Source organism: Desmodus rotundus, chromosome 3, assembly GCF_022682495.2.
Source record: "Desmodus rotundus isolate HL8 chromosome 3, HLdesRot8A.1, whole genome shotgun sequence".
Classification (NCBI taxonomy): Eukaryota; Metazoa; Chordata; class Mammalia; order Chiroptera; family Phyllostomidae; genus Desmodus; species Desmodus rotundus.
Window position 1 is genome coordinate 52,652,339 of NC_071389.1, and position 20,818 is coordinate 52,673,156.

Consider the following 20,818-nt stretch of genomic DNA (forward strand, 5'->3'; position numbering starts at 1 on the left):
TATGTGATAGACGTACGTAAGGGGCGGGACCTAGGCGAAACCGACCAAGGGACGAGCTACGTTCCAGGGCGCATGCGTGAAGTGCGGTGCGGCGGGATACCTGGAAGTGTAAAGCCGGCGGTGAAAAAGGTGGGCATATGGCATCTGTAAATGGCCCTCCGGACGTATCTCTGCGAGAAGCCACCCAGCGAAAGTTGCGGAGGTTTTCAGAGATGAGAGGTACTCCTGTTCTCCCAGGCATTAGAAAGGGGGGGGGGGGTCCTCTGCGTGCCGGGAAGTTTGCAGGACTATCACTTCTGGCTGGTTTTCTCTCACCTGTGGGCCAGGGCTCTGGCCCAGGCATAGCTCATGCACCTTGATTTTTTTTTTTCTGCCACTGTCCTTTCTTTACTCTGTGTTTGTTACTTTCTTTAACTTTATTCTTGGTAAAATGCAAACATATAAAATAAGGGAAGAGGGAGAAAAGAAAGTTGTTAACCTGATTGAAGCTATAAATAAATACGTTATGCATTTGGTTTAGCTCTTTAACAAAAGTTATTTTAAATAAACCTGAAAAACCTCTCGAAAGCATAGTGTTTTGACCCTTACAAATGTGGTTTCAGCTTTCTCCCACCCCTCTCCCACCTACTTTACGAATTTGTTCCATAATGCTTCCTGAGTTAAAAACAAAACATGAAAGAACTATGGATTAAAAACTAAAAGGGGGGTGTATCAAAGATTTGTTTTAAAAAGGTTATGCCATTTGTCATTCCTTGTACAACTGTGTAATAAAGCGGTTGTATTTTTCTATGAAGCTACAGCTCTAAGAATACAGTCAATAATACTAAGAAGACAGTTAACTGTCAGGACTATTACATTATGGGTGACAAGTCCTGTTAACTAATATAAACAATTTTCATCTTGTTTGTTAATTAAAAAGAGCTTCCACCTGTCGCCCAACGGTTCAGTCTATCTTTTAATGAGTTCATCTGAGAGTTTGGAACTTTTCTTTTATCCCAAATTTTGTGTCTCATTCTACTAGCCTTTGTAAAATTGCATGGCTAGTTTAAGGTAATAAAAAAATAAAGTACTCACATTTATAAACAGCAGCATTGTAGCAGTGGATCCTTGTGTTGAATCTTTCTTAGCCAAGGAACACTAAATAGTTTTAATATGTGAAAATTATTTTCAAAGCTGGAGATGCATTTATTACTTAAGAATTGAGATAATCTTTAGCAAATCAGAAGTACTTCACTTAATAGGGAAACACTAGAAGTTTCAGAATATTTAAATAAATGGGTCTGTAGATCATAAAAGAAGAAAGTAATCCAAAAGAGAACAAAACACAGAATTTGTGAACAGTCCTCATTAGAACTATTTTTTTAATTATTTTATTGTTGTTCAATTACACTTGTCTGCAATTTCTCCCCACCCCTCTACCCCACCCCTCTACCCCACCCCAGCCAAACCCACCTCCCTCCCCTGCTTCCACCCTCTCCCTTGGTTTTGTCCATGTGTCCTTTATAGTAGTTCCTGAAAACCTTTCTCCCCACTATCCCTTCCCCCCTCCCCTCTAGCTATTGTTAGATTGTTGTTAACTTCAATGTCTTTGGTTATATTTTGTTTGCTTTTTTCCTTCTGTTGATTTTGTTCTAGTTAAAGGTGAGATCATATTGTATTTGTCCCTCACCACCTGGCTTATCTCATTAGAACTATTTTGAGTCACACTAACTGGCACCTAATTTTCCCTAACTCTGAAAAGCAGAAGATGATAATATTCTTTTTTTCCCACCTCTTTCCAAATAAGCAAACCTGTAACAAAATTCTGGTAATATTTGTCATTTCCTTGTTTGTTTGTTTCTTTTTTTTTTTTCTTTTCCACATAGGCAAACCTGTGGCAACTGGAGAATTCTGGGACATTGTTGCAATAACAGCAGCTGATGAAAAACAGGAGTTTGCTTACAAGCAACAGCTGTCAGAGAAGCTGAAAAAAAAGGAGTTACCCCTTGGAGTTCAATATCATGTTTTTGTTGATCCTGCTGGAGCCAAAATTGGTACGCATTCATGGTTGGACGTGTATCACAGGTTCTGGGAAGAAGAATCATTGACCCAAAGTTGTCCTGCGGCATGCAGTTTATAAGCTGCCTATCTTTCCACCATAGTCTTTACAAACTAAAATTTTTTATAGGAATTCACTAGTTTTTTTAAAAATGATAAAAGGCATAGCAACTTACGTGTTGGGACTTACCATGAAAAACTTCCAGAATATTATGTTATTGAAAAGCGAATTGTATCAGTTTTAATAAATTTACTCAGATTTACTCAGATGGTGAATAATCCTTTGGACCTTAGCAGTCAGGCTCTTCATTTTCTTCAGGATGAGGAGATCACATCAAGAAAAAGTACTGGTATGTACTATTTGACTTGGGACCACAATGCAGAATGCAAAAAAGCATAGTCTCATGGCTTGAGTATCATATTGACTTTAAAAATCCAATTTAAGTAAAGTTTGCATTTTCACCTTCCATTGCAAAAAAATACGTGCTATTTTTGTAGGGGCCATTTTCCATGTACTGCTAAAGCTGAAGCCCCTTGACACCAGACATAGGGCATCTATATCTGACCTTGAAGTTGTTCTAATTAGCCACTGTTTCTCACTCCTCAGAGCTAGCATTCAACACTCTATGATTCCCGTTGTATAGGTTAGACTCTGAGGCACAGAAAAATAACTTGCCCAAGGTAACTAGTAAGTGATAGTTAAATTTAAGATATTTTTAGGATACCAGATTCTAAAAAGCTTTTTAAATAAAAAGTTTAGTTAACTTTCATACTTGACTGTCACGTGGGAGAATTATTTAAATAGGTTTTCCAATATGTAATTTCAAGTGAGTTATATACTTAAAGTTTTCTAGTGTTACGGATTGCCTACTTTATCATTGTTTCATTTTGTATTAATAACTTTGGGAGGAGATTAGCCCTGTTGACCAGGGTCGATACCGGGTTTTCATTACCAATTGTTTGTTTCTTTATTTAATTGCTATGAAATGTGTATTTAACTTGATTCTTTTGCCTTTATTTTTGCACTTTGCTGAGTTAATTATAGCCAACAAGCCAAATCCTCAAATTTATCATAATCACAAAATTTTAGTAGGTTTCTGTGAAATAATATGTGCATTTTAACTTTATTTTTAAGGAAATGGAGGATCAACATTTTGTGTCCTTCGATGTTTGGAAAAGCTATATGGAGATAAATGGAATTCTTTTACCATCCTGTTAATTCACTCTGGTAAAGTTATACTTTTACTGATTTGCAGTTTCTTTTAAGTATTTTACCTTTGATATCTTAGGAACTTTTTCTCTCTTGCAACGACTTTTTCTTACTTTTTTGTCTTTGAAGTTATTCTGCTTTGAAAACATATTTCATGTTTTTCTTGATATTTTTAGTTTGTAAGTAGTATAAGGCTTTTCACATTTTTCACGATGTTTGTTGTATGTAGATCAGATACAATAACTATTCATGCGTGTTGTTTTCAGCATACATATACACAATTACTTTGTAATGGCTGACCTTATCAAAATGTGAACATTTTTCAGTAGTTCTTTAGAAGGGATTCTTGCTGTAGGGCAGAGGCTGGTTTAGCACTGTGATCACTACACCGTTGCCAAACCCTATATCACGCATTTTCATTTGATGATTGCTGGACAAAGTCTACAATCCTTAAAGGAGTTAACAGGGGACGAAAAAGGTAGTGTGACAAAACATGGAGTTGACAAGAAAGTACATGAGGGGAAAATTACACATAGAAGAGACATTTTAAAGTAGGAAAGAAATAATTGCAGAACAAAGGGTAGTTTTCTTTTGATTGGGTAAATGGAGTTGTAAAACTTCTGAGTATGACCACCTCTGTTACTTTCCCTGTGAATCGGGGTGACGAGCACGGGGTCATGGACTGCCACCATGGTTTTCAGTGCGCTTTCCATTCCTTACGAGTTGTATACAGAACACGGAGGTTTTTGTAAAGATGGTATCAAGTAAAGCATCTGAGTTCTGGTTTTAAGGCTGACTAAGAAACTTAAAAAAAAAAAAGTCAAATTTATAGATTTATTGCAGAATAAGTAGTATTATTACCAATTTAGTAAAAGTTAAATTAGATACCAGAAAATATGTTGTTAATTCTTATAATGCTAAACTTTACTATTGGCTAGTGTTTGGAAGAGGACAAAGTGGAAGCATTAGCTCTCAGTTGTTGAACAAACTATGTGCCAAGTGCTGTACGTGTATAATTGATCTCATAAAACGTGACAAGGCGAGTGTTATTCTACGTTTGCTGATTTGGAGTGAATCCAAAGATAAACAACTAAAAAGTAGTGAACCTGAGTTTGAACCCAGTATTGCCTGACTCTACTATGTAAAACAGCCTCTCGCTATAATTACTTAACATAAAAATGATGTAACTTATTTAGTTTGCTTAAGAAAACACACTTTTCAAGTAATTAAAAAGTCATAAGGCTCATCTTAGAGGGAAAGCCTATTTAAATTAAAGACAAGTATAAATTTTAAAACACTTTTACATAAATGCACTTTTACTTTAAGTGTATATAATAGAGGAAAGACTTTGCGTTTGGATATTTTGTTTAATAGATAATGTTGGAAATGGTACCTGTTTTTACCCTGTGGAATGGATTCTTATTGCAGGAATTTAAATATGGTTGAAATTTATTGTTTAAAATGTAGATATGAGGTCATATTTTAGCCCATAATCCATTTTATTAGCTATCCAGTGGATTCTAAACAATTCACATGCTCTAAAGTATATGAGAATTCTTTTCTAATCTAGAATTTTTAAAACTATACTATGTTAAAGGGCTACAGGATCATTTCTCTTTGAATTTGTATTCCGGAATTTCTTATTCTTTCTTGAGTTATAGTAATGTGTTTTATATATTAAATATTTTTAGAGGCATTTTGAGTTGCTGCTAATGCTCCTGAGTTTTTAAAGTCTTGTAAACAGTCATATAAACATTTTTAAATAGTTATTTTGTTTAATTCTATAGGTGGCTACAGTCAACGCCTTCCAAATGCAAGTGCTCTGGGGAAAATTTTCACTGCTTTACCTTTTGGTAAACCTGTTTATCAGATGTTAGAATTAAAACTAGCCATGTATATTGATTTCCCCTCACATATGAATCCTGGGATTCTGGTTACCTGTGCAGATGATATTGAACTGTATAGTATTGGAGAATCTGAGTTTATCAGATTTGACAAGCCTGGCTTTACTGCTTTAGCTCATCCTTCTAGTTTGACTGTAGGTACCACGCATGGAGTATTTGTCTTAGAACCTTCTAGTTGTTTAGAATACAAAGACCTTGAATACAGGTGTTGCCATCGTTTCCTTCATAAGCCCAGCATAGAACAGATGCATCAGTTTGATGCTGTGTATAGAGCCGGAAGTTTTTTTCAGCGGGACTTTTCTGGAGGTGACACTCCCTCTCTTAAATTAGAATCTGAGTATGTATATACAGACAGCCTATTTTACATGGATCACAAATCAGCAAAAAAGTTACTTGCTTTTTATGAAAAAATAGGCACACTGAACTGTGAAATAGATGCCTATGGAGATTTTCTGCAGGCTTTGGGGTCTGGAGCAACTGCGGAGTACACTACAAACACATCAAACGTCACTAAAGAAGAATCAGAGTTGGTAGACATGAGGCAGAGAATATTTCATCTTCTTAAAGGGACATCACTAAATGTTGTCGTTCTTAATAACTCCAGATTTTATCACATCGGAACAACTGAAGAGTATTTGTTTCACTTTACCTCACATAGCAGTTTGAAGTCAGAGCTTGGTTTACAGTCCATAGCTTTTAGCATCTCTCCCGCAATACCAGAATGCTCTGGTAACACATCCTGTATCATTCAAAGTATATTGGATTCAAGGTGTTCCGTGTCACCTGGCTCAGTTGTGGAGTATTCCAGGTTGGGGCCTGATGTTTCCGTGGGGGAAAACTGCATTATCAGTGGTTCTTACATCATAACAACAGCTGTCCTGCCTGCATATTCCTTTGTGTGTTCCTTAAGTTTGAAGATGAATAGGCACTTAAAGTATTCAACTATGGCATTCGGAGTGCAAGACAACTTGAAAAAGAGTGTTAAAAAATTGTCAGATATAAAGTCACTTCAATTCTTTGGAGTCTGTTTCCTGTCATGCTTAGATATTTGGAATCTGAAAGTTACAGAGGAACTCTTCTCTGGGAACAAGACATGTCTGAGTTTGTGGAGTGCTCGTATCTTCCCGGTTTGCTCCTCTTTGAGTGACTCAGTTACAACAGCCTTAAAGATGTTAAATGCTGTACAAAACAAGTCAACGTTCAGCCTGAAAAACTATAAGCTGTTGTCCATTGAAGAAATGCTTATCTACAAAGATGTAGAAGACATGATAACCTATAGGGAGCAAATATTTCTAGAAATTGCTTTAAGCAGAAAACAGTCTGATTTAGAGACATCTTAAACATTGTACACTTTGCCTTTCTTGATGAAGCAAGATTGCAAATACAAGGGTTTTCTGTAGAGGTTTGTCTTTGTTCTATTGAAATATTTAATGAAAATTATATTAATGTAATTGCTGCAATATAATATTAATAACACAAAAATACAGGTAAACCATGTTTGAAGAAAGAATATTTCAAGGATCTAAGTTCAAGAAAGGGATTTGGGGATGTTGATCACTGTTTTAATTTTTCTTTGAATTAGGATGGATTTATGGAGCATTGTTTTGTTCACATAATACTATAATAAGTTTAAAGGTCCCTTTCTAAACATACCTTTAGAATTTTGTTTTTATCTTCTTTTGGGCTTCAGTTCCAAAAAAGTTCTAAATATTTGTCAGTTTTTTCCGCAAATGTAGTAATTCTATTCTGAACTAATAAAAATAGCATACTATAGAGTCCTCAACACTGGAGGAATAATATAGAAATACATTTTCAGGAACAGACTTATAGCTGACATTCAGATTAGATTAGTGATTAAAATATTGTAATTATCTTAATCGATCAGTAATAAACAGCTCTGAAATTGATGATAAAAATCTGTCTCATTTATTGGTCTTATCAAAGTGAAACAAAAAGGACATGTATTATTTTATCCTTATAAACTTGAACATGTTTTGCATATCTTAAAAGTTACTCCCTCAATTTCCATGCATAGGAAAGCACACACAAAACTCAATTATCTGTGTGGAAGAAATGGTAGGAATAACTGGGACTCACTGATGATAATACATTTATTTTAGACATTACTTTCATTCTCTAGTTAATCCCTTTAACAAGACTGTTAGATCACCAGATGGACTGATTTTACTTTCCACTTCTTATGTTCTGTACATGCACTGGTGAGATGTTGAGAGGCAATAAATGGCCAAAAGGTAGACAGCGGAAAGGAGCAAGAAAACTAGGAAGACAAAAAATACACAGATGACAGCTTCAAGAAAATAAAAATTGGCTGGCATCCCAAGTTCTGTGTTCCTATTTTGGTAAAAGCACGTATGCTAAATGTCTTCGTGTCAAAGTCTAGTATTAGAGAAAAGATTCGTGAGAGGTTTGTGTTTTAACATGAGTAAGTTGTAATAAGAACTGGTCTGTGCCACTTTTATTTATATATCAAATGTCAAAATGAAAATAATTGTTTGATAAACCAGAAGCGACTTGTCTGCAACCCTGTTATGGTATTTGCCTTTTTTTTTCCCTTCAAGGTTCTTTCCAAGGACAAAATTAATTTATATGGTAGCTCTTGTTGAGCATTTACTGATTGACTTGCACAGCTTGCAGAGGATATTATGTGTTTACCATGTATTAAATGTTCAGTACTGTATTTCACAGTATAATCTAAATCTATGTAATCTTTATATTTAACTGTACAACCTATAGTGTCATCAGTTATTAAGAATCACCATTTTATGTTCCACTAAAAAAGAGAAAGCACTACCAATAAAATATGACTCAATACTTTCTTTGTTAAGTGAAGTTTTTATATTTATTTGTTGGAGATCTTTTAAGTGCACTTACAGATTTTTATCATTTCACCTGCTTGCATATACATATAAAGGAACGAAATGCAATGTGGACTGTTCTGAGACTTTGATTCAGAGTCAGACTTTTCTGAAGACTTTTCAACTTGGAAGTTAATTGACATCCATGTGGTAATTGATAACCACCCAGTACTGTCCTCTGTGCTATCACACTTACTGGTAAAGCTGCGTTTCCTAAATGCCCCCACCACATTAGTGTGGATTTTCCTTCAAGCTGTGGACACCAGATACCTGTTCTGCAAGTTTTTAATGCTATTGGACAAAATTCAGTTTCATTTTTGCCTCAATGTAATCATTAATTAGAGGACTGTCTTTTAGTCAGTGGGAGGTTTCTGACAAATTGGTGGTCACCATTTTAAACATAATTCTGTACAATGTGTGATTATAGTTGCTTTGAAATGTTACCTTTTCCAAGAACATGTCAGTGCCCCTTGCCTTGAGATGCTTGGTGTGTAGTATCATCTATTAATCACCAACAATGTACCTAACTCAGTGAGGTGGTAATTCCAAGCACATATAAGTAAGAAATTGGACGTTTCCTTACATGTATTATTTTGTTTAATAAAATTACAGCCCTTAAGTCATATACTCAGGGTTTGTAAAGGACGGCTATTATGTGTAACTAAATGTATTACATAAGCTTACTGGTGATTTAATAATTAACAGTGACCAAAAGGAGAATGGGAAAAATCCATTATTTGGTATTAATCTTCTACCTTCAGCATACACTCACCAAACTAAGCAAATAACCCATAGATGCATCAGTGTGGTGATGACCAGAGGGAAGAGGGAGAAAGTAGGGGGGAGGGGAGAGGTAGGCAAAGGGGGGCAAACGGGAACATCTCCAATAGTGTAAATAAAAACGAATGTATGAATACATATACTAAATTGATATAAAACTTCAAAAATCCAAGTGATATGCTGAAAATCTCAAAATTTTAATAACATGAGTCCAGTGTTTCCAGACCCTGTGGTGATCTATTCATCTCCTGAGGCTAAGCAACACTTCCTATGTTACATAAAGATGACCGAATTCAGCATAGATAGAAGCAAAATCAAAACTTTCCCCGCTGCAAAAGGCATGTATCCAAGGCTATCACAGCTGCTAACTGGTGCACTGCACAATATCCAGGACACCACACACCATGAGGTCCTCTGGCCCTGAGCAACTTGGAGGCCCAGAATTTAGGCACCTTGGATACCTCGATGTATGTAGTCTAGCAGAATTAAAATGGAAAGAAAAAGCCAAAAAAAACCCTAATTTGCTCAAAATTATCTGAAAGATTTTTAGATGTTCTTTTTATTTTTGTTTAGCTAAATGAAACAGTCTTCATTATGCTAAGAACTAAATTATTAAAAGGAAGGACCTTTTTAAATTCTACATTTTAAAATTCAGTCTGTGCAAGAGAAATAATTGAAGCGACCATTGCTTGCTTAACTTAATATTTTGTACCTCTAAAATTTTGTTTCAACAAAACCAATTTCTCTAGAGGTTGAGAACAACTTTTCATTGTTTATACTTAGTAAAATGGCATTAATATTCCTTGTATTGATTTTTGTCAGAGGGTTTTGTACATTCTCCTTCCCTCTAGTATCAATGTGCTAAGTTCTATATAACATACTAGTGTTCATGTTTCTGTTCATTTATATTCACATAAATTTCTGATTAGTTTTTTAATATATCATGAAGAGCAAATTATACCAGTATCTGGTGGGAAAGGATCAGTTCCTGTCTTCGACAGAGCTAACTCCATGAGTCACAACAAATTTGCCACATCCTGCCAGTTTGTTTATAGTAGAACACAATTTGGAGTCAGGTTAAAAATTGGAATAAAGGAATGGGAAGCTGCTGGTTTTCTACTGCATTGGAATTTGCAAGAGGTGAAGGAGGAGGATGCCTGTGAATTAGTCACCATTATCATCCACCTATAAGGCAGTTTTTGATTATTGACATTCCTGTCTAAAGATACTCATCCCGAGGGTATTATTGCACGTGCACGTAAGTGATTGAAACTAACGGACTTAATGTTTCCTCTGGGCCGGTTGGACAAACAGTCTATCTTTTGCAGCCTCTGGCTGAAGGAATCTAGTAGCCTTCCAAAGCATAAAATTCAACCATTCAAACAGCAATTTATCTCCGATTGCTGCAGACTGGTGCAATCCATCTGCTGTCATTTCCCAACTCCCTGTGCCAGAATTATATTCCTTCAATTGTGCTTCAATGCATCACTGAAACAATCTAAACTCTAATGTCTATATTCTTTGGGTCCTGTTCTATAGTGTGTTACACAGATCATCTTGTTCAATCTCCAGTCCTTAAAGGCTCTTAAAATATGTGCTACAACCACATTGTGGCTAAGTAATATAAATGATTTTTTTAAAAATTTTGCCTTCACTAGTAACTATTCTTTTCTCCCTACAGAACATTCAGATGGTTCAAGTTAGTTTTCATTATATGAGAGTATCATATTGCGCAGAAAAGAATTAAAGCATTTACATCTTGAGGCATTTTTTTAAAAAACAAGTCGAAATCAAATAAGTTGATTTCCTTGAATTCCTTTCATTTGCAGGTTGTGAAATGTTGCACTACTAAATGAAGTTTTACATGATTGGTTTCTTTCCTATTACTTTTGGCCTTGGGGTTTGAGAATGTAAATTATATTCACCAACATGCCGTTCTTCCAAGAAGTTTTAAACATTTTTAATGAAATCTAGTTCTACAAAACCTTGACTACATGAAGAAATAATTATGATCATAACAAGTGGTCCAAGTACAGATCTTAAATATATAGGCACATTGACAAGGTCATAAATTAACTTCTAAAATTCACTACTTATATATCACTGGGATCAATTTTTAATGAAATTTAGTAAGAAAGATCATCACTCATAATTGCTTAAAGTTGATACTTTCTAATTAACCATTATCCAGTCAAATCAAAGGCTGTGGGTAGAAGCTAGCCTTTGAGAAGAGAGGTAGAAAGTATAACATCTTAAAGAAAGTCTTTTTTACTTGTTACAACTGCAGCTGTTTAAATGCAAAAGAAATATTTGCTGTAAGTTTTCTGGAGAAGGAGCAATTTACAAAATTATCCATGTTTCTAGTACCTGCAATCTATCTCCCTATCTCTAGACTTCAAACCTGCTGTTAATTTCCCAAAAGATAAAAAATACAAGACAAACACAACTTCTTTTAGCCAAATTATATCATCAGGATACAGTCTCTTTTAGGTTTCATTTGCAATGATTTTGAGGGGTTTTTTATCTATCATGTATTAGCCATCATAATACATTCAACACTGAATTCTAGCATTGTATGGATATACATATATACCTGACGGCTTCATACTTCTCCCTAACTGAAAAAAATTCAATAGGCATCTCTATTCAGACAGCTCTGATCTTCTCTTCATCAATCCTGGTTATCTTCTCATCTACATAAGTATCCAAGTCATCCACCAAATTGTTCAAGGCAAAAACCTAGAAGTCATTCATGAAGCTTCACATACTTTTCCATTATCTTTTTCATTCAGTTCTTCAAGTCAGTGCTGTCTGCACATTGAAACATAACCAAAATCCTCCCATTTCTCTCAACCCTATTCAATATACCATTTACTGTTATATAACACCCTTTTATGTGCAGTCATGGCAAATTATCATGCATACTATAAGTGCATGAAAGTGAATTTGCAGAGAGACTGCAAAGGAAATATATTTTCACAGATTGGCATTGAGTTGTACTGAACATTGAGGGAAAAAGGAATATGGCGGCCATCTCAACCGTGTTTCACTGATTCGGTCTCTAAATCTTGTGGTGCTCCCCTAAACACTGCCTTTGGGAATGATGATCCGTACTCCTCACATGCTACACTTCTTTTTCTGTGAACTTTTACTTGGTGATAGTCTGCAGTCCCTTCACCACACATGTTTTTTGTTTTTTGGGGTTTTTTAACCTTTTTGTATATTTATTGTATATAAGCAGATGTCAGCTGGAATGTTGTTTCCCTTTTAGATATAGAGAACATTAGCTCAACCTCTATTCTAAGCCCCATTCATGTTCAGAATGTCTTCCAGATATCTGTGAATTCCTGGACTATAATGCCTGCACTCCATGCCTTTCTCCAATGCCTTTTCTCACATCTACCCTATAACCTGGTTCAATCAGGCTTTTAGCTCCCAGCCCCACTCCACTGGACTTGTTCTGAGGATTCCCAGTGCTCTCCATTTTGACAAATCCAGCACTGTTTCTTGTTCTCAACTTTCAGCAGCATTTGTCTCAGTCGATCACTCCTTCTTGAAATACATTTTCTGTTTAGCCTCAGTAAAGCCCACACTACTGGCTCGTTTCCTAACTCATTTGTCAGTCTTTTCAAGTCTCCTTAATTTGTTCCTCATCGTCATTCTTCCTTCATATCGTTGGAAGGTCACAGGTCTTTGGGCTTAGCTTTCTCTATTCACATTCACTCCTTTGGGATGTCGTATGTTCTCATACATCAATGTGGTATCAACTCTCGAGTCTATATTTCTAATTATCAAAGTATTTTTCTCAAAAATATTAAATATATTTATCTGTCATAAATTGTGAGTATGCATCAAAGTGTCATTTAATTCATTAATGATTAAATCAATAGGATGATGAAGTCGGCTTTATCTGGTTCCAAATGTTACAAGGAAGAAAATGTGTATCAGTATTAGGAATAAGTTTGTCCAATAATAGAGTGGGTTGCCTTATGAGATAATACAGTTTCATGATACCAGAAGTGTTTGTGCGAAGTGACTGAAAGACACTGAAAGATTTACCAAGAGCTTTCTCAAGAATTTCTTGTTTTCAGTAAGAGGTAGGGTTAGATAATGACTACAGGTTAAATATCCTGGAAAGTAGAATCTGAGATGGAGTTTGAAGTGCATTGTATTTCTTAAGGAGTACCCTGGGGCTAATAATTGTGCAAGGAAGGGAACAAAAGCAGGATGGCGCAGGAGGGAGAAATCAAACTATGATGCAGGCCCAATGATAGTCTCCAGGAGGAGTTCTGATGCTAGAATGGCACTTCAGCACTGTCCTGAGTTCAACCTGAGAGCCCACAATTTATACCACACATTAATCGTCATTGATGTGGGCACCGTGGGCTGGAGTATCTTGGGTAAGACAGCAATCTGTGGCTGAGGCAATTCGGGAATGGGCGTGACAGCTGAAAGTGCTTTACTGACAGTACTCCTAGCAGATGAGGTAATAAGTCTTTCCTGAAGAAAGATCTGGGGGCCATGTCACGGTGTCCACTGCAAAAACCTATTAGTTCCAACCCAATGCCAAGATTTATTTTTATTGCAACTATTTTAATGAAACATTGCATGTTACAATTCAAGTTGAATTATGATGACTTCCAAACCAAGCAATATTGTACATGCCTTAAGTAGACTCAATTCCATGATGAAAGAAACTATGCTTTAATAGATGTGTCAATCATTGATTTATAGAAGCAAACTTTTTTATAAGTACTGTCACAAATCTACATGATAATCCCAAGTGCCAGATTTTACTTTTGACTTGCTGAGCAAACTAAAATATTCATATATTCACGTAGAGCCAGATGGCTTCCCACTGAATATGCATTTGAATGATTCCTGTACATTATTTATTCCAAGAGGTGCACAAAATGCACCATCATCATAGCAGGGACTCCTGATAAGTTTGTTTTAGAAAGGATTCAAGGAAATATGCACCCAGTGCTAACTATATTTTGGGTTGAGGGTTGGTTCCATGTGTATTTGAAAATTACTGAGCAAAATATGGTTAAATCTCAGTAGTCTCTAAAATAGCAGGATTGTACAATAAGGAGCTTTCAGCAATAATGGCTAGCATTTGGTAAAGAAAAGAGTTCAACTTTGCAAAGATGTTTTTAAAATAATTTGCCTATATCTCAAAAATTCTTATGTATAACACAATAAAAAAGTTATATTGACTTTAAAACTTTACTGTTTAAACCTATATTTTATGTTCTCTTTAAACACATATTTCTGGGAATTGTTTTTATTTAGACATGAATAGCTATAACCTTTTTCTTTGTAAGACTTTACCATCATCTGTGCTGAACTAAAAATTCAGTATACAGGTGGCTTTCTTATTGATATAAAAATGACATCAGACACAATACTATTATATCAATCTGATTTAAAGAGAAGAAAGAATGTATGTGCTTAGCTACACTGCATAAACCTTTTCTTTTAAGGCATTTAGTGGAGAAATAACATCAGTAACAACCAAAATTTTTACATAAATGCATATTTTATAGCCCATAGTCAGACATTAACTAAAGCAATGAAACAATCTTCAAAGTTTTCTAGCAAATAAAAACAGAATATAATTTTCTAGTTAAGCATAAAGCTCAACATAGAGCAAAGTATAAAAATCGAACAGCACTTTAGCTCAGTTTCAGGTTCACTATAAACTCACCGTGATCTGCACTAAAACCAAAAGTCAAGATATAGGTCCAGCAGGGGTGTAAACTCATTTTCACCGGGGGCCACATCAGCCTCGTGGTGGCCTTCAGAGGGCCGAATGTAGTTTTAGGACTGTATGAATGCAACTACTCCTTAACAGTTAAGCGAGAGCTCGGCCCTGCTGCTGCAGAGTAGTAAACAAGGTGCTGGGCTGGATAAAACAAGGGGGAGGGCGGGATTTGGCCTGCGGGCCTTGTGTTTGCCACCTGTGGCGTACGCCAAAGGCCACTGGGCAAATTGAGACTGGAATGGTTGATAAAACTTACCAGAAAGCCTTTTGACATTTGAAATTTTTTTAAAAAAAACTTGTTTTAAGTTGGTGAGAATGTGCTTCCCATTCAGTTATGATACTTAGGAAATTTTATTGGGATTATTAAAGGAGCATTTAGAGAATATATGCGATTACCCTCTTTACCCAGGATAAATGGGTAAAGATATTTCATAATCCATTTCTAGATTTCTAAGAAAAGTTTTCTTTCTCTCACCTTTCTTTCACTGTATTCATGAGGTAGCTGTCAAACGTTGAACACTACATTCCAAATGTAGCTTTGATAAACTAATAAGCAAAATTCCTACGATTCTATTTATGAAATAATACCTCTGTTTAAAACAGTAACTTTCCTCAGTGTGTTTTTTTCCTTAATGTACCGTGAAATCATATGTAATTTGCGTATTCCTCTCACTGATAGAACACTGGTTTTTGCTATGCCCCAGGTGTTTCTGACCTCCGATAAATAGGGATTTTTAGCTTTCCTAGGCTCTCTTGATTTGACTTTCCTTTTTGCCTGTGAAATGCTTACTATCTATCCTGTTCTTATTTCTCACCATTGCTGCCACTCTATGTAATTTTTCAGTCATTTAGTATTTATGACTTTGCCTAACTTAATCTAATCAATTGTTAATCTCAAGAAAAAAAAAAAAAACAAGATGAAGTTTAAATTACTTGGGGCCCATCGGTTTCATTGAATTTGTTTTACTGTGTAGAGCAATAATAGGGCTTTTAATGAACATCATCGTAATAATTTGTCTGAATCCTCTGAAGTAATATAATTATTTAAATTATGTCCAAGATCTCAATTTATCATATGCTTAAGATTAGATAGTTATTTCTGTTCTCTTTAAGATTTTAAAAACTTCACAAATAGCAAGACCTATTTCAAGTCCGGTATATTAAAAAATTTGTCTGTAGCCAGCCCAACATAACCTTTTCCTCGTCTTAACTTATATAGTACATGGTTTTTGCACCATTCTTTTCACTCATCAAAAGCTATTCTGTAGAGTAAATTGTGTTTTCCCATACCAAATTAAATTATAAATTTTTGCTGGCAAGGATCCTTCCTCACACTTATGGAAAAGCTATGTCCACATCACTTCTGGAGGTTTGTTTTGCTTTTTCCTAAGTCGAGGGCCTACCGCCAGCAGATTCTGATTTAGTTGATCATGAATAGTTCCTGGTAATTGTAGTTTTTAAAAGCTCCCCGAAAGTCTGATTTGTACATTATTGCTATAGTATCCTATACCGTGTATAAATGACTAATGCTAGTAATGCCAAATACTGCAAAAATTTCTTATGATATAGGTAAATTTTAAATGGAAAATTAGGAAAATAAAGAGATTAAAATTATTTGAATTATCCTTCCATAGAATTTTAAAATACTGCTGTCTTTTGTCTTCAGAATTGCCAATGGCTTCATCCATATTTACTTTACCTTTTTTCAAGAACTTAGCAATATTTCGCTTACTGAAGGGATCGATTATGCTCAATTCAATTGGTTCAGTTCAATTCAGTTTGGTTCAGTTTAATTCAACTCTATTCAATCCAAAACAATTAACTTTTTTTTTTAATATATGTATCAACCTGGTACTATGCTAGGCTTGGGAATGCAAAAATAAATAAGACAATCCCCACTTTTAAGTTGCTCACAGCCTAACAGGAGATATAAAGACATTAATTCCATCTTCCTTAATAGGTGCTTTTCTAGGAGTAGGAATTGCATTCATATAGACTTAACTTAGAGTAGGACTTGAGTGTTAGTTTATTTTCTTGATGCTCTTGATACTATACACACACAGGATCCAGCACAAATAATGCCTATTTTATTACAAAATCATAACCATTCTGTAACATAACAATATCACACTCAAGCACACCATATGACATTTTAGGTGAAATATTCAAATCAAAACTGTAAATTATTACACCAATGTTATTACCTTACCAACCACACCAAGGAGGCATTACTTCTGCCAGACCCTGTGTGTGTATATATGATAATTACATATATAATAGTTTTCATATGTTTGTATATATACAACGTATGTATATGTAGGTATATATAATGTCTATGCACATAGATTATAGTACATAATCATTAAATATAAATATGTTTGGTCATCAAAAAGGAGTAGGGATAACCACCCTTAATAACATTAAAGAATGCATCCCTGATATATCATTTCAAGATGATTTTGTGAAATAGTACATATCCAAACTCTCTAGAAGAAATGGTATAATGGAATAGTTCAAAGAGAGAAGATATCGTCTTTAGAAGGCACACAGAAAACCATCGTTTTTAGCTAGTAAATTAAGTATTATGTAGCTCAATGAGATGAATGCCTTTCATCATCAAGGGAAATAAAAGTTTCAGGAAGATGATGAGGGCATTAATTTGTTAAAACCCTAATATGATGACATGCATTCATCTCTCATTCTGATACACCTAAGACTCTCACAGATTCCAAATATCCGGTAGCCCTTCACCACAGGCTCCGTAAGTCTCCCCCTGGCTGCGTATATGAGTGAGAAAATATGGAGACAGTTTAGGTACCTATTTGTGTAATCAGACCTCCGCTTCAACTTAGGAAACTCTGGGCAGCTGTTAGGAAATGGCATCACATAGTGAGCCAACCTAGAGACTTAGACTCAAGACTTGATTACTAAATCCAGTAGATTCCATCCTGACTGAATAAACCGAGGCATCAGAGATACTGAATTAGAAGTGTTTTGACATCATTTGCTTTAGATCTCAGGGCGCTGTGATCTTAAATGATAAGATTAGGACTGTGGGAAAAGTGGGGATCCTTGGGCAGGACAGAAGAGCTTCTAATACCTTTGGTTGCAGTTTCTACCACTCTGTAATTCGGAGTAATCCTCTCCAGTAATGAGAGGGGTTTCTTTTAGGCTTTTAGAGTGAGCTAAATCTACCAATTCACATTTTTCCATATTAATATGAAGCTCAATGACCACGATTATGGGTTCAAGAAACAAAGCAGGTACAGATACAAAAAGAACAAGGGAAAAGTTGTCGAAATAGTTTATAAAGTTGCTAAAAACTGCTTGGAGGTCCTAAAGTAGGCATAAAACTCTACAACTTTTTGTGGGAGATATGGGCAATAATAGTAGTACTTTTTCCAGACTAGGAAAGTATGATATATACTTATTGCAAATGCAGTGGCAATTTTTAAAAATGCTTTACGTGTATGAAAACAAGTTGTCCTGAAATTCACAATAATTATAGTCTACTCTTGATAAGCCATATTAAAGAAGGGGAGTAAAATTGTACCAAAAACATACATATCTATTTCACAAATTTTAATTGAAAACATAAAAACATATATATATATGATTAATAAACTTGAATACTGGGTGAGGAGGGAATGTTATTTGTATGCCAATAAAGTAAAAATCTATTAGGGCATTTGTTGACTATATAAAATTGGAAGAGCTTAACTTGAGTTTATTATTGAAAGTCTTCCTGGCATTAAGGATGCTCTTAAACGTGACTTGCTATAGTAAATCCCCTCATAATTGGCTTCAGAGACAAAATCCCTGCAGCAGGACATCAAAAAGCTGTGTGGCCCTACAGACTGTGACTTTCTGTTGAGTCACAGAAATGTATTGAGCACAACAGGGCCATGGGTAAAAGTTGAGTTTTTTGTACATCTAACAGCTTTATACTAATTTAATCACAGTACTCCCTTTAATTTCTGTTCAGATTATTCAGGTTTTACATACTATGATATCTCAGCTGCAAAGAAAGCCAGGCTATTCCCAAAACTAAAGTATAAAATGGATAGAAAACTCTACAACTGAGTCAACATCAGTTCTAATTGGTGGGATGCTTAGCTGAACCATGTAAACAGAAGGGAGATCATAAACCTTTGAGCACCTGCCAAAGGCTGATGCCATCTCTAACACTGATATGATACAGGGGGATGACAGGAGGGGGGCATGCATAAAGGTGTGTGGCATTATAGACATTTTCATCATTCTCCCACTTTGATATAGGAGGATATGTAAAAAAAAATAATGATCCTATGTTTGGGCAGACTACTTAATGAGATTGTTTCTGCTTAAAGGGACTAAACAAAGAACTGGTCATGTAGAATCACTCCGCAGGCTCACAACAACCACATGTTGTGTAGGCCCACTTTGAACCTTTAAATAGTTTGTCCCACCTACAACAAATTAGTTTTACTTTCACTTCGAGGAGCAAGTATTAAGTGGATAATTGGTAAGTGAAAATAAGACTAATTCGATGTAAGTAGAAATAGCTATTTTTGCTTTTCTCCTACACCCTTTTCTTTTAATAAATAACAAATCTTAGGCATGGAAATGTTGTTTGCCCAAAGACAACAATTAGTTATTAATTGAACTAAATTATAACACATTGTTATTTCCTTAGCAGGCTGACTGACTCTTTTTTTTTTAATTTTTATGGTTATTCAATCACAGTTGTATGCCTTTTCTCCCCATCCCTCCACCCCACCCCAGCTGAACCCACCTCCCTCCCCCACCTCCACCCTCCCCCTTGGTTTTGTCCATGTGTCCTTTATAGTAGTTCCTGTAATCCCCTCTTCCCACTGCCCCCACCCCCCGGCTATTGTTAGATTGTTCTTAACTTCAATGTCTCTGGTTATATTTTGTTTGCTTTTTTCTTCTATTGATTATGTTCCAGTTAAAGGTGAGATCATATGGTATTTGTCCCTCACCGCCTGGCTTATTTCACTTAGCATAATGCTCTCCAGTTTCATCCATGCTGTTGCAAAGGATATAAGCTCCTTCTTTCTCTCTGCTGCGTAGAATTCCATTGTGTAAATATACCGTAGTTTTTGGATGTACTTGTTTGCTGATGGGCACTTAGGTTGCTTCCAGTACTTGGCTATTGTAAATTGTGCCGCTATGAACATTGGGGTGCACAGGTTCTCCTGTATTGGTGCTTCAGGGTTCCTAGGGTATAATCCCAGCAGCAGAATTGCTGGGTCAAAGGGCAGTTCCATTTTTAGTTTTCTGAGGAAATTCCATATTGTTTTCCACAGTGGCCTCACCAGTCTGCATTCCCACCAACAGTGCACTAGGGTTCCCTTTTCTCCGCATCCTCTCCAACATTTGTTTGTGGATTTGATGCAAGGATGGTACAATATTCGCAAATCAATAAACATAATACATCACATCAATAACTGCAAAGACAAAAATCACATGATCATATCAATAGATGCGGAAAAAGCATTTGATAAGACACAGCACCCATTTCTGATAAAAACACTCAGCAAAGTGGGAATAAAGGGAGCATTCACCAACATAATAAAGGCCATATATGAGAGACCTACAGCCAACATCACACTCAATGGACAAAAACTTAGAGCTTTCCCACTAAGATCAGGAACAAGACAAGGATGCCCTCTCTCACCACTCCTATTCAACATAGTATTGGAAGTCCTAGCCACAGCAATCAGACAAGAAAAAGCAATAAAAGGCATCCAAGTTGGAAAGGAGGAAATGAAACTGTCCCTGTTTGCAGACAACATGATAGTGTACATGGAAAATCCTATAGACTCCACCAAAAATCTACTCGACCTAATAAATGAATTTGGCAAAATAGCTGGATACAAAGTCAATACTCAGAAATCAAAGGCATTCCTGTACACCAACAACGAAACTGCAGAAACAGAAATCAGGAAAAAAATCCCATTTGTTATAGCAACAAGAAAGATCAAGTACCTAGGAATAAACCTAACCAAGGAGGTAAAAGACCTATACTCAGAAAACTACACAACACTGAAGAAAGAAATTAAGGAAGACACAAACAAATGGAAGCATGTACCATGCTCATGGATTGGAAGAATTAACATCATCAAAATGGCCATACTACCCAAAGCAATTTATAGATTCAATGCAATCCCTATTAGAGTACCCATGACATATTTCACAGATATAGAACAAACATTGCAGAAATTCATATGGAACCATAAAC

At 35.6% G+C, this 20,818-nt stretch overlaps 1 protein-coding gene across 3 annotated transcripts; it reads left to right on the forward strand.

Moving 5' to 3' along the window:
- Positions 1 to 73: 73 nt before the first annotated feature.
- Positions 74 to 7,983, forward strand: FPGT (fucose-1-phosphate guanylyltransferase). Of its 3 annotated transcripts, none has more exons than XM_024565475.3 (4): positions 74 to 219; positions 1,866 to 2,033; positions 3,173 to 3,265; positions 5,035 to 7,983. In XM_024565475.3, exons 1-4 carry the CDS (start codon positions 138 to 140, stop codon positions 6,489 to 6,491), a joined length of 1,800 nt encoding a protein of 599 aa, XP_024421243.2. In that variant the 5' UTR covers positions 74 to 137; the 3' UTR covers positions 6,492 to 7,983. The 3 variants fall into 3 exon arrangements, with proteins under 3 accessions (XP_024421243.2, XP_045055406.2, XP_053776385.1); XM_045199471.3 differs by having other exon boundaries at positions 5,852 to 6,150; XM_053920410.1 differs by lacking the exons at positions 74 to 219; positions 1,866 to 2,033 and adding an exon at positions 2,040 to 2,387.
- The last annotated feature ends 12,835 nt before the right edge of the window (positions 7,984 to 20,818 follow it).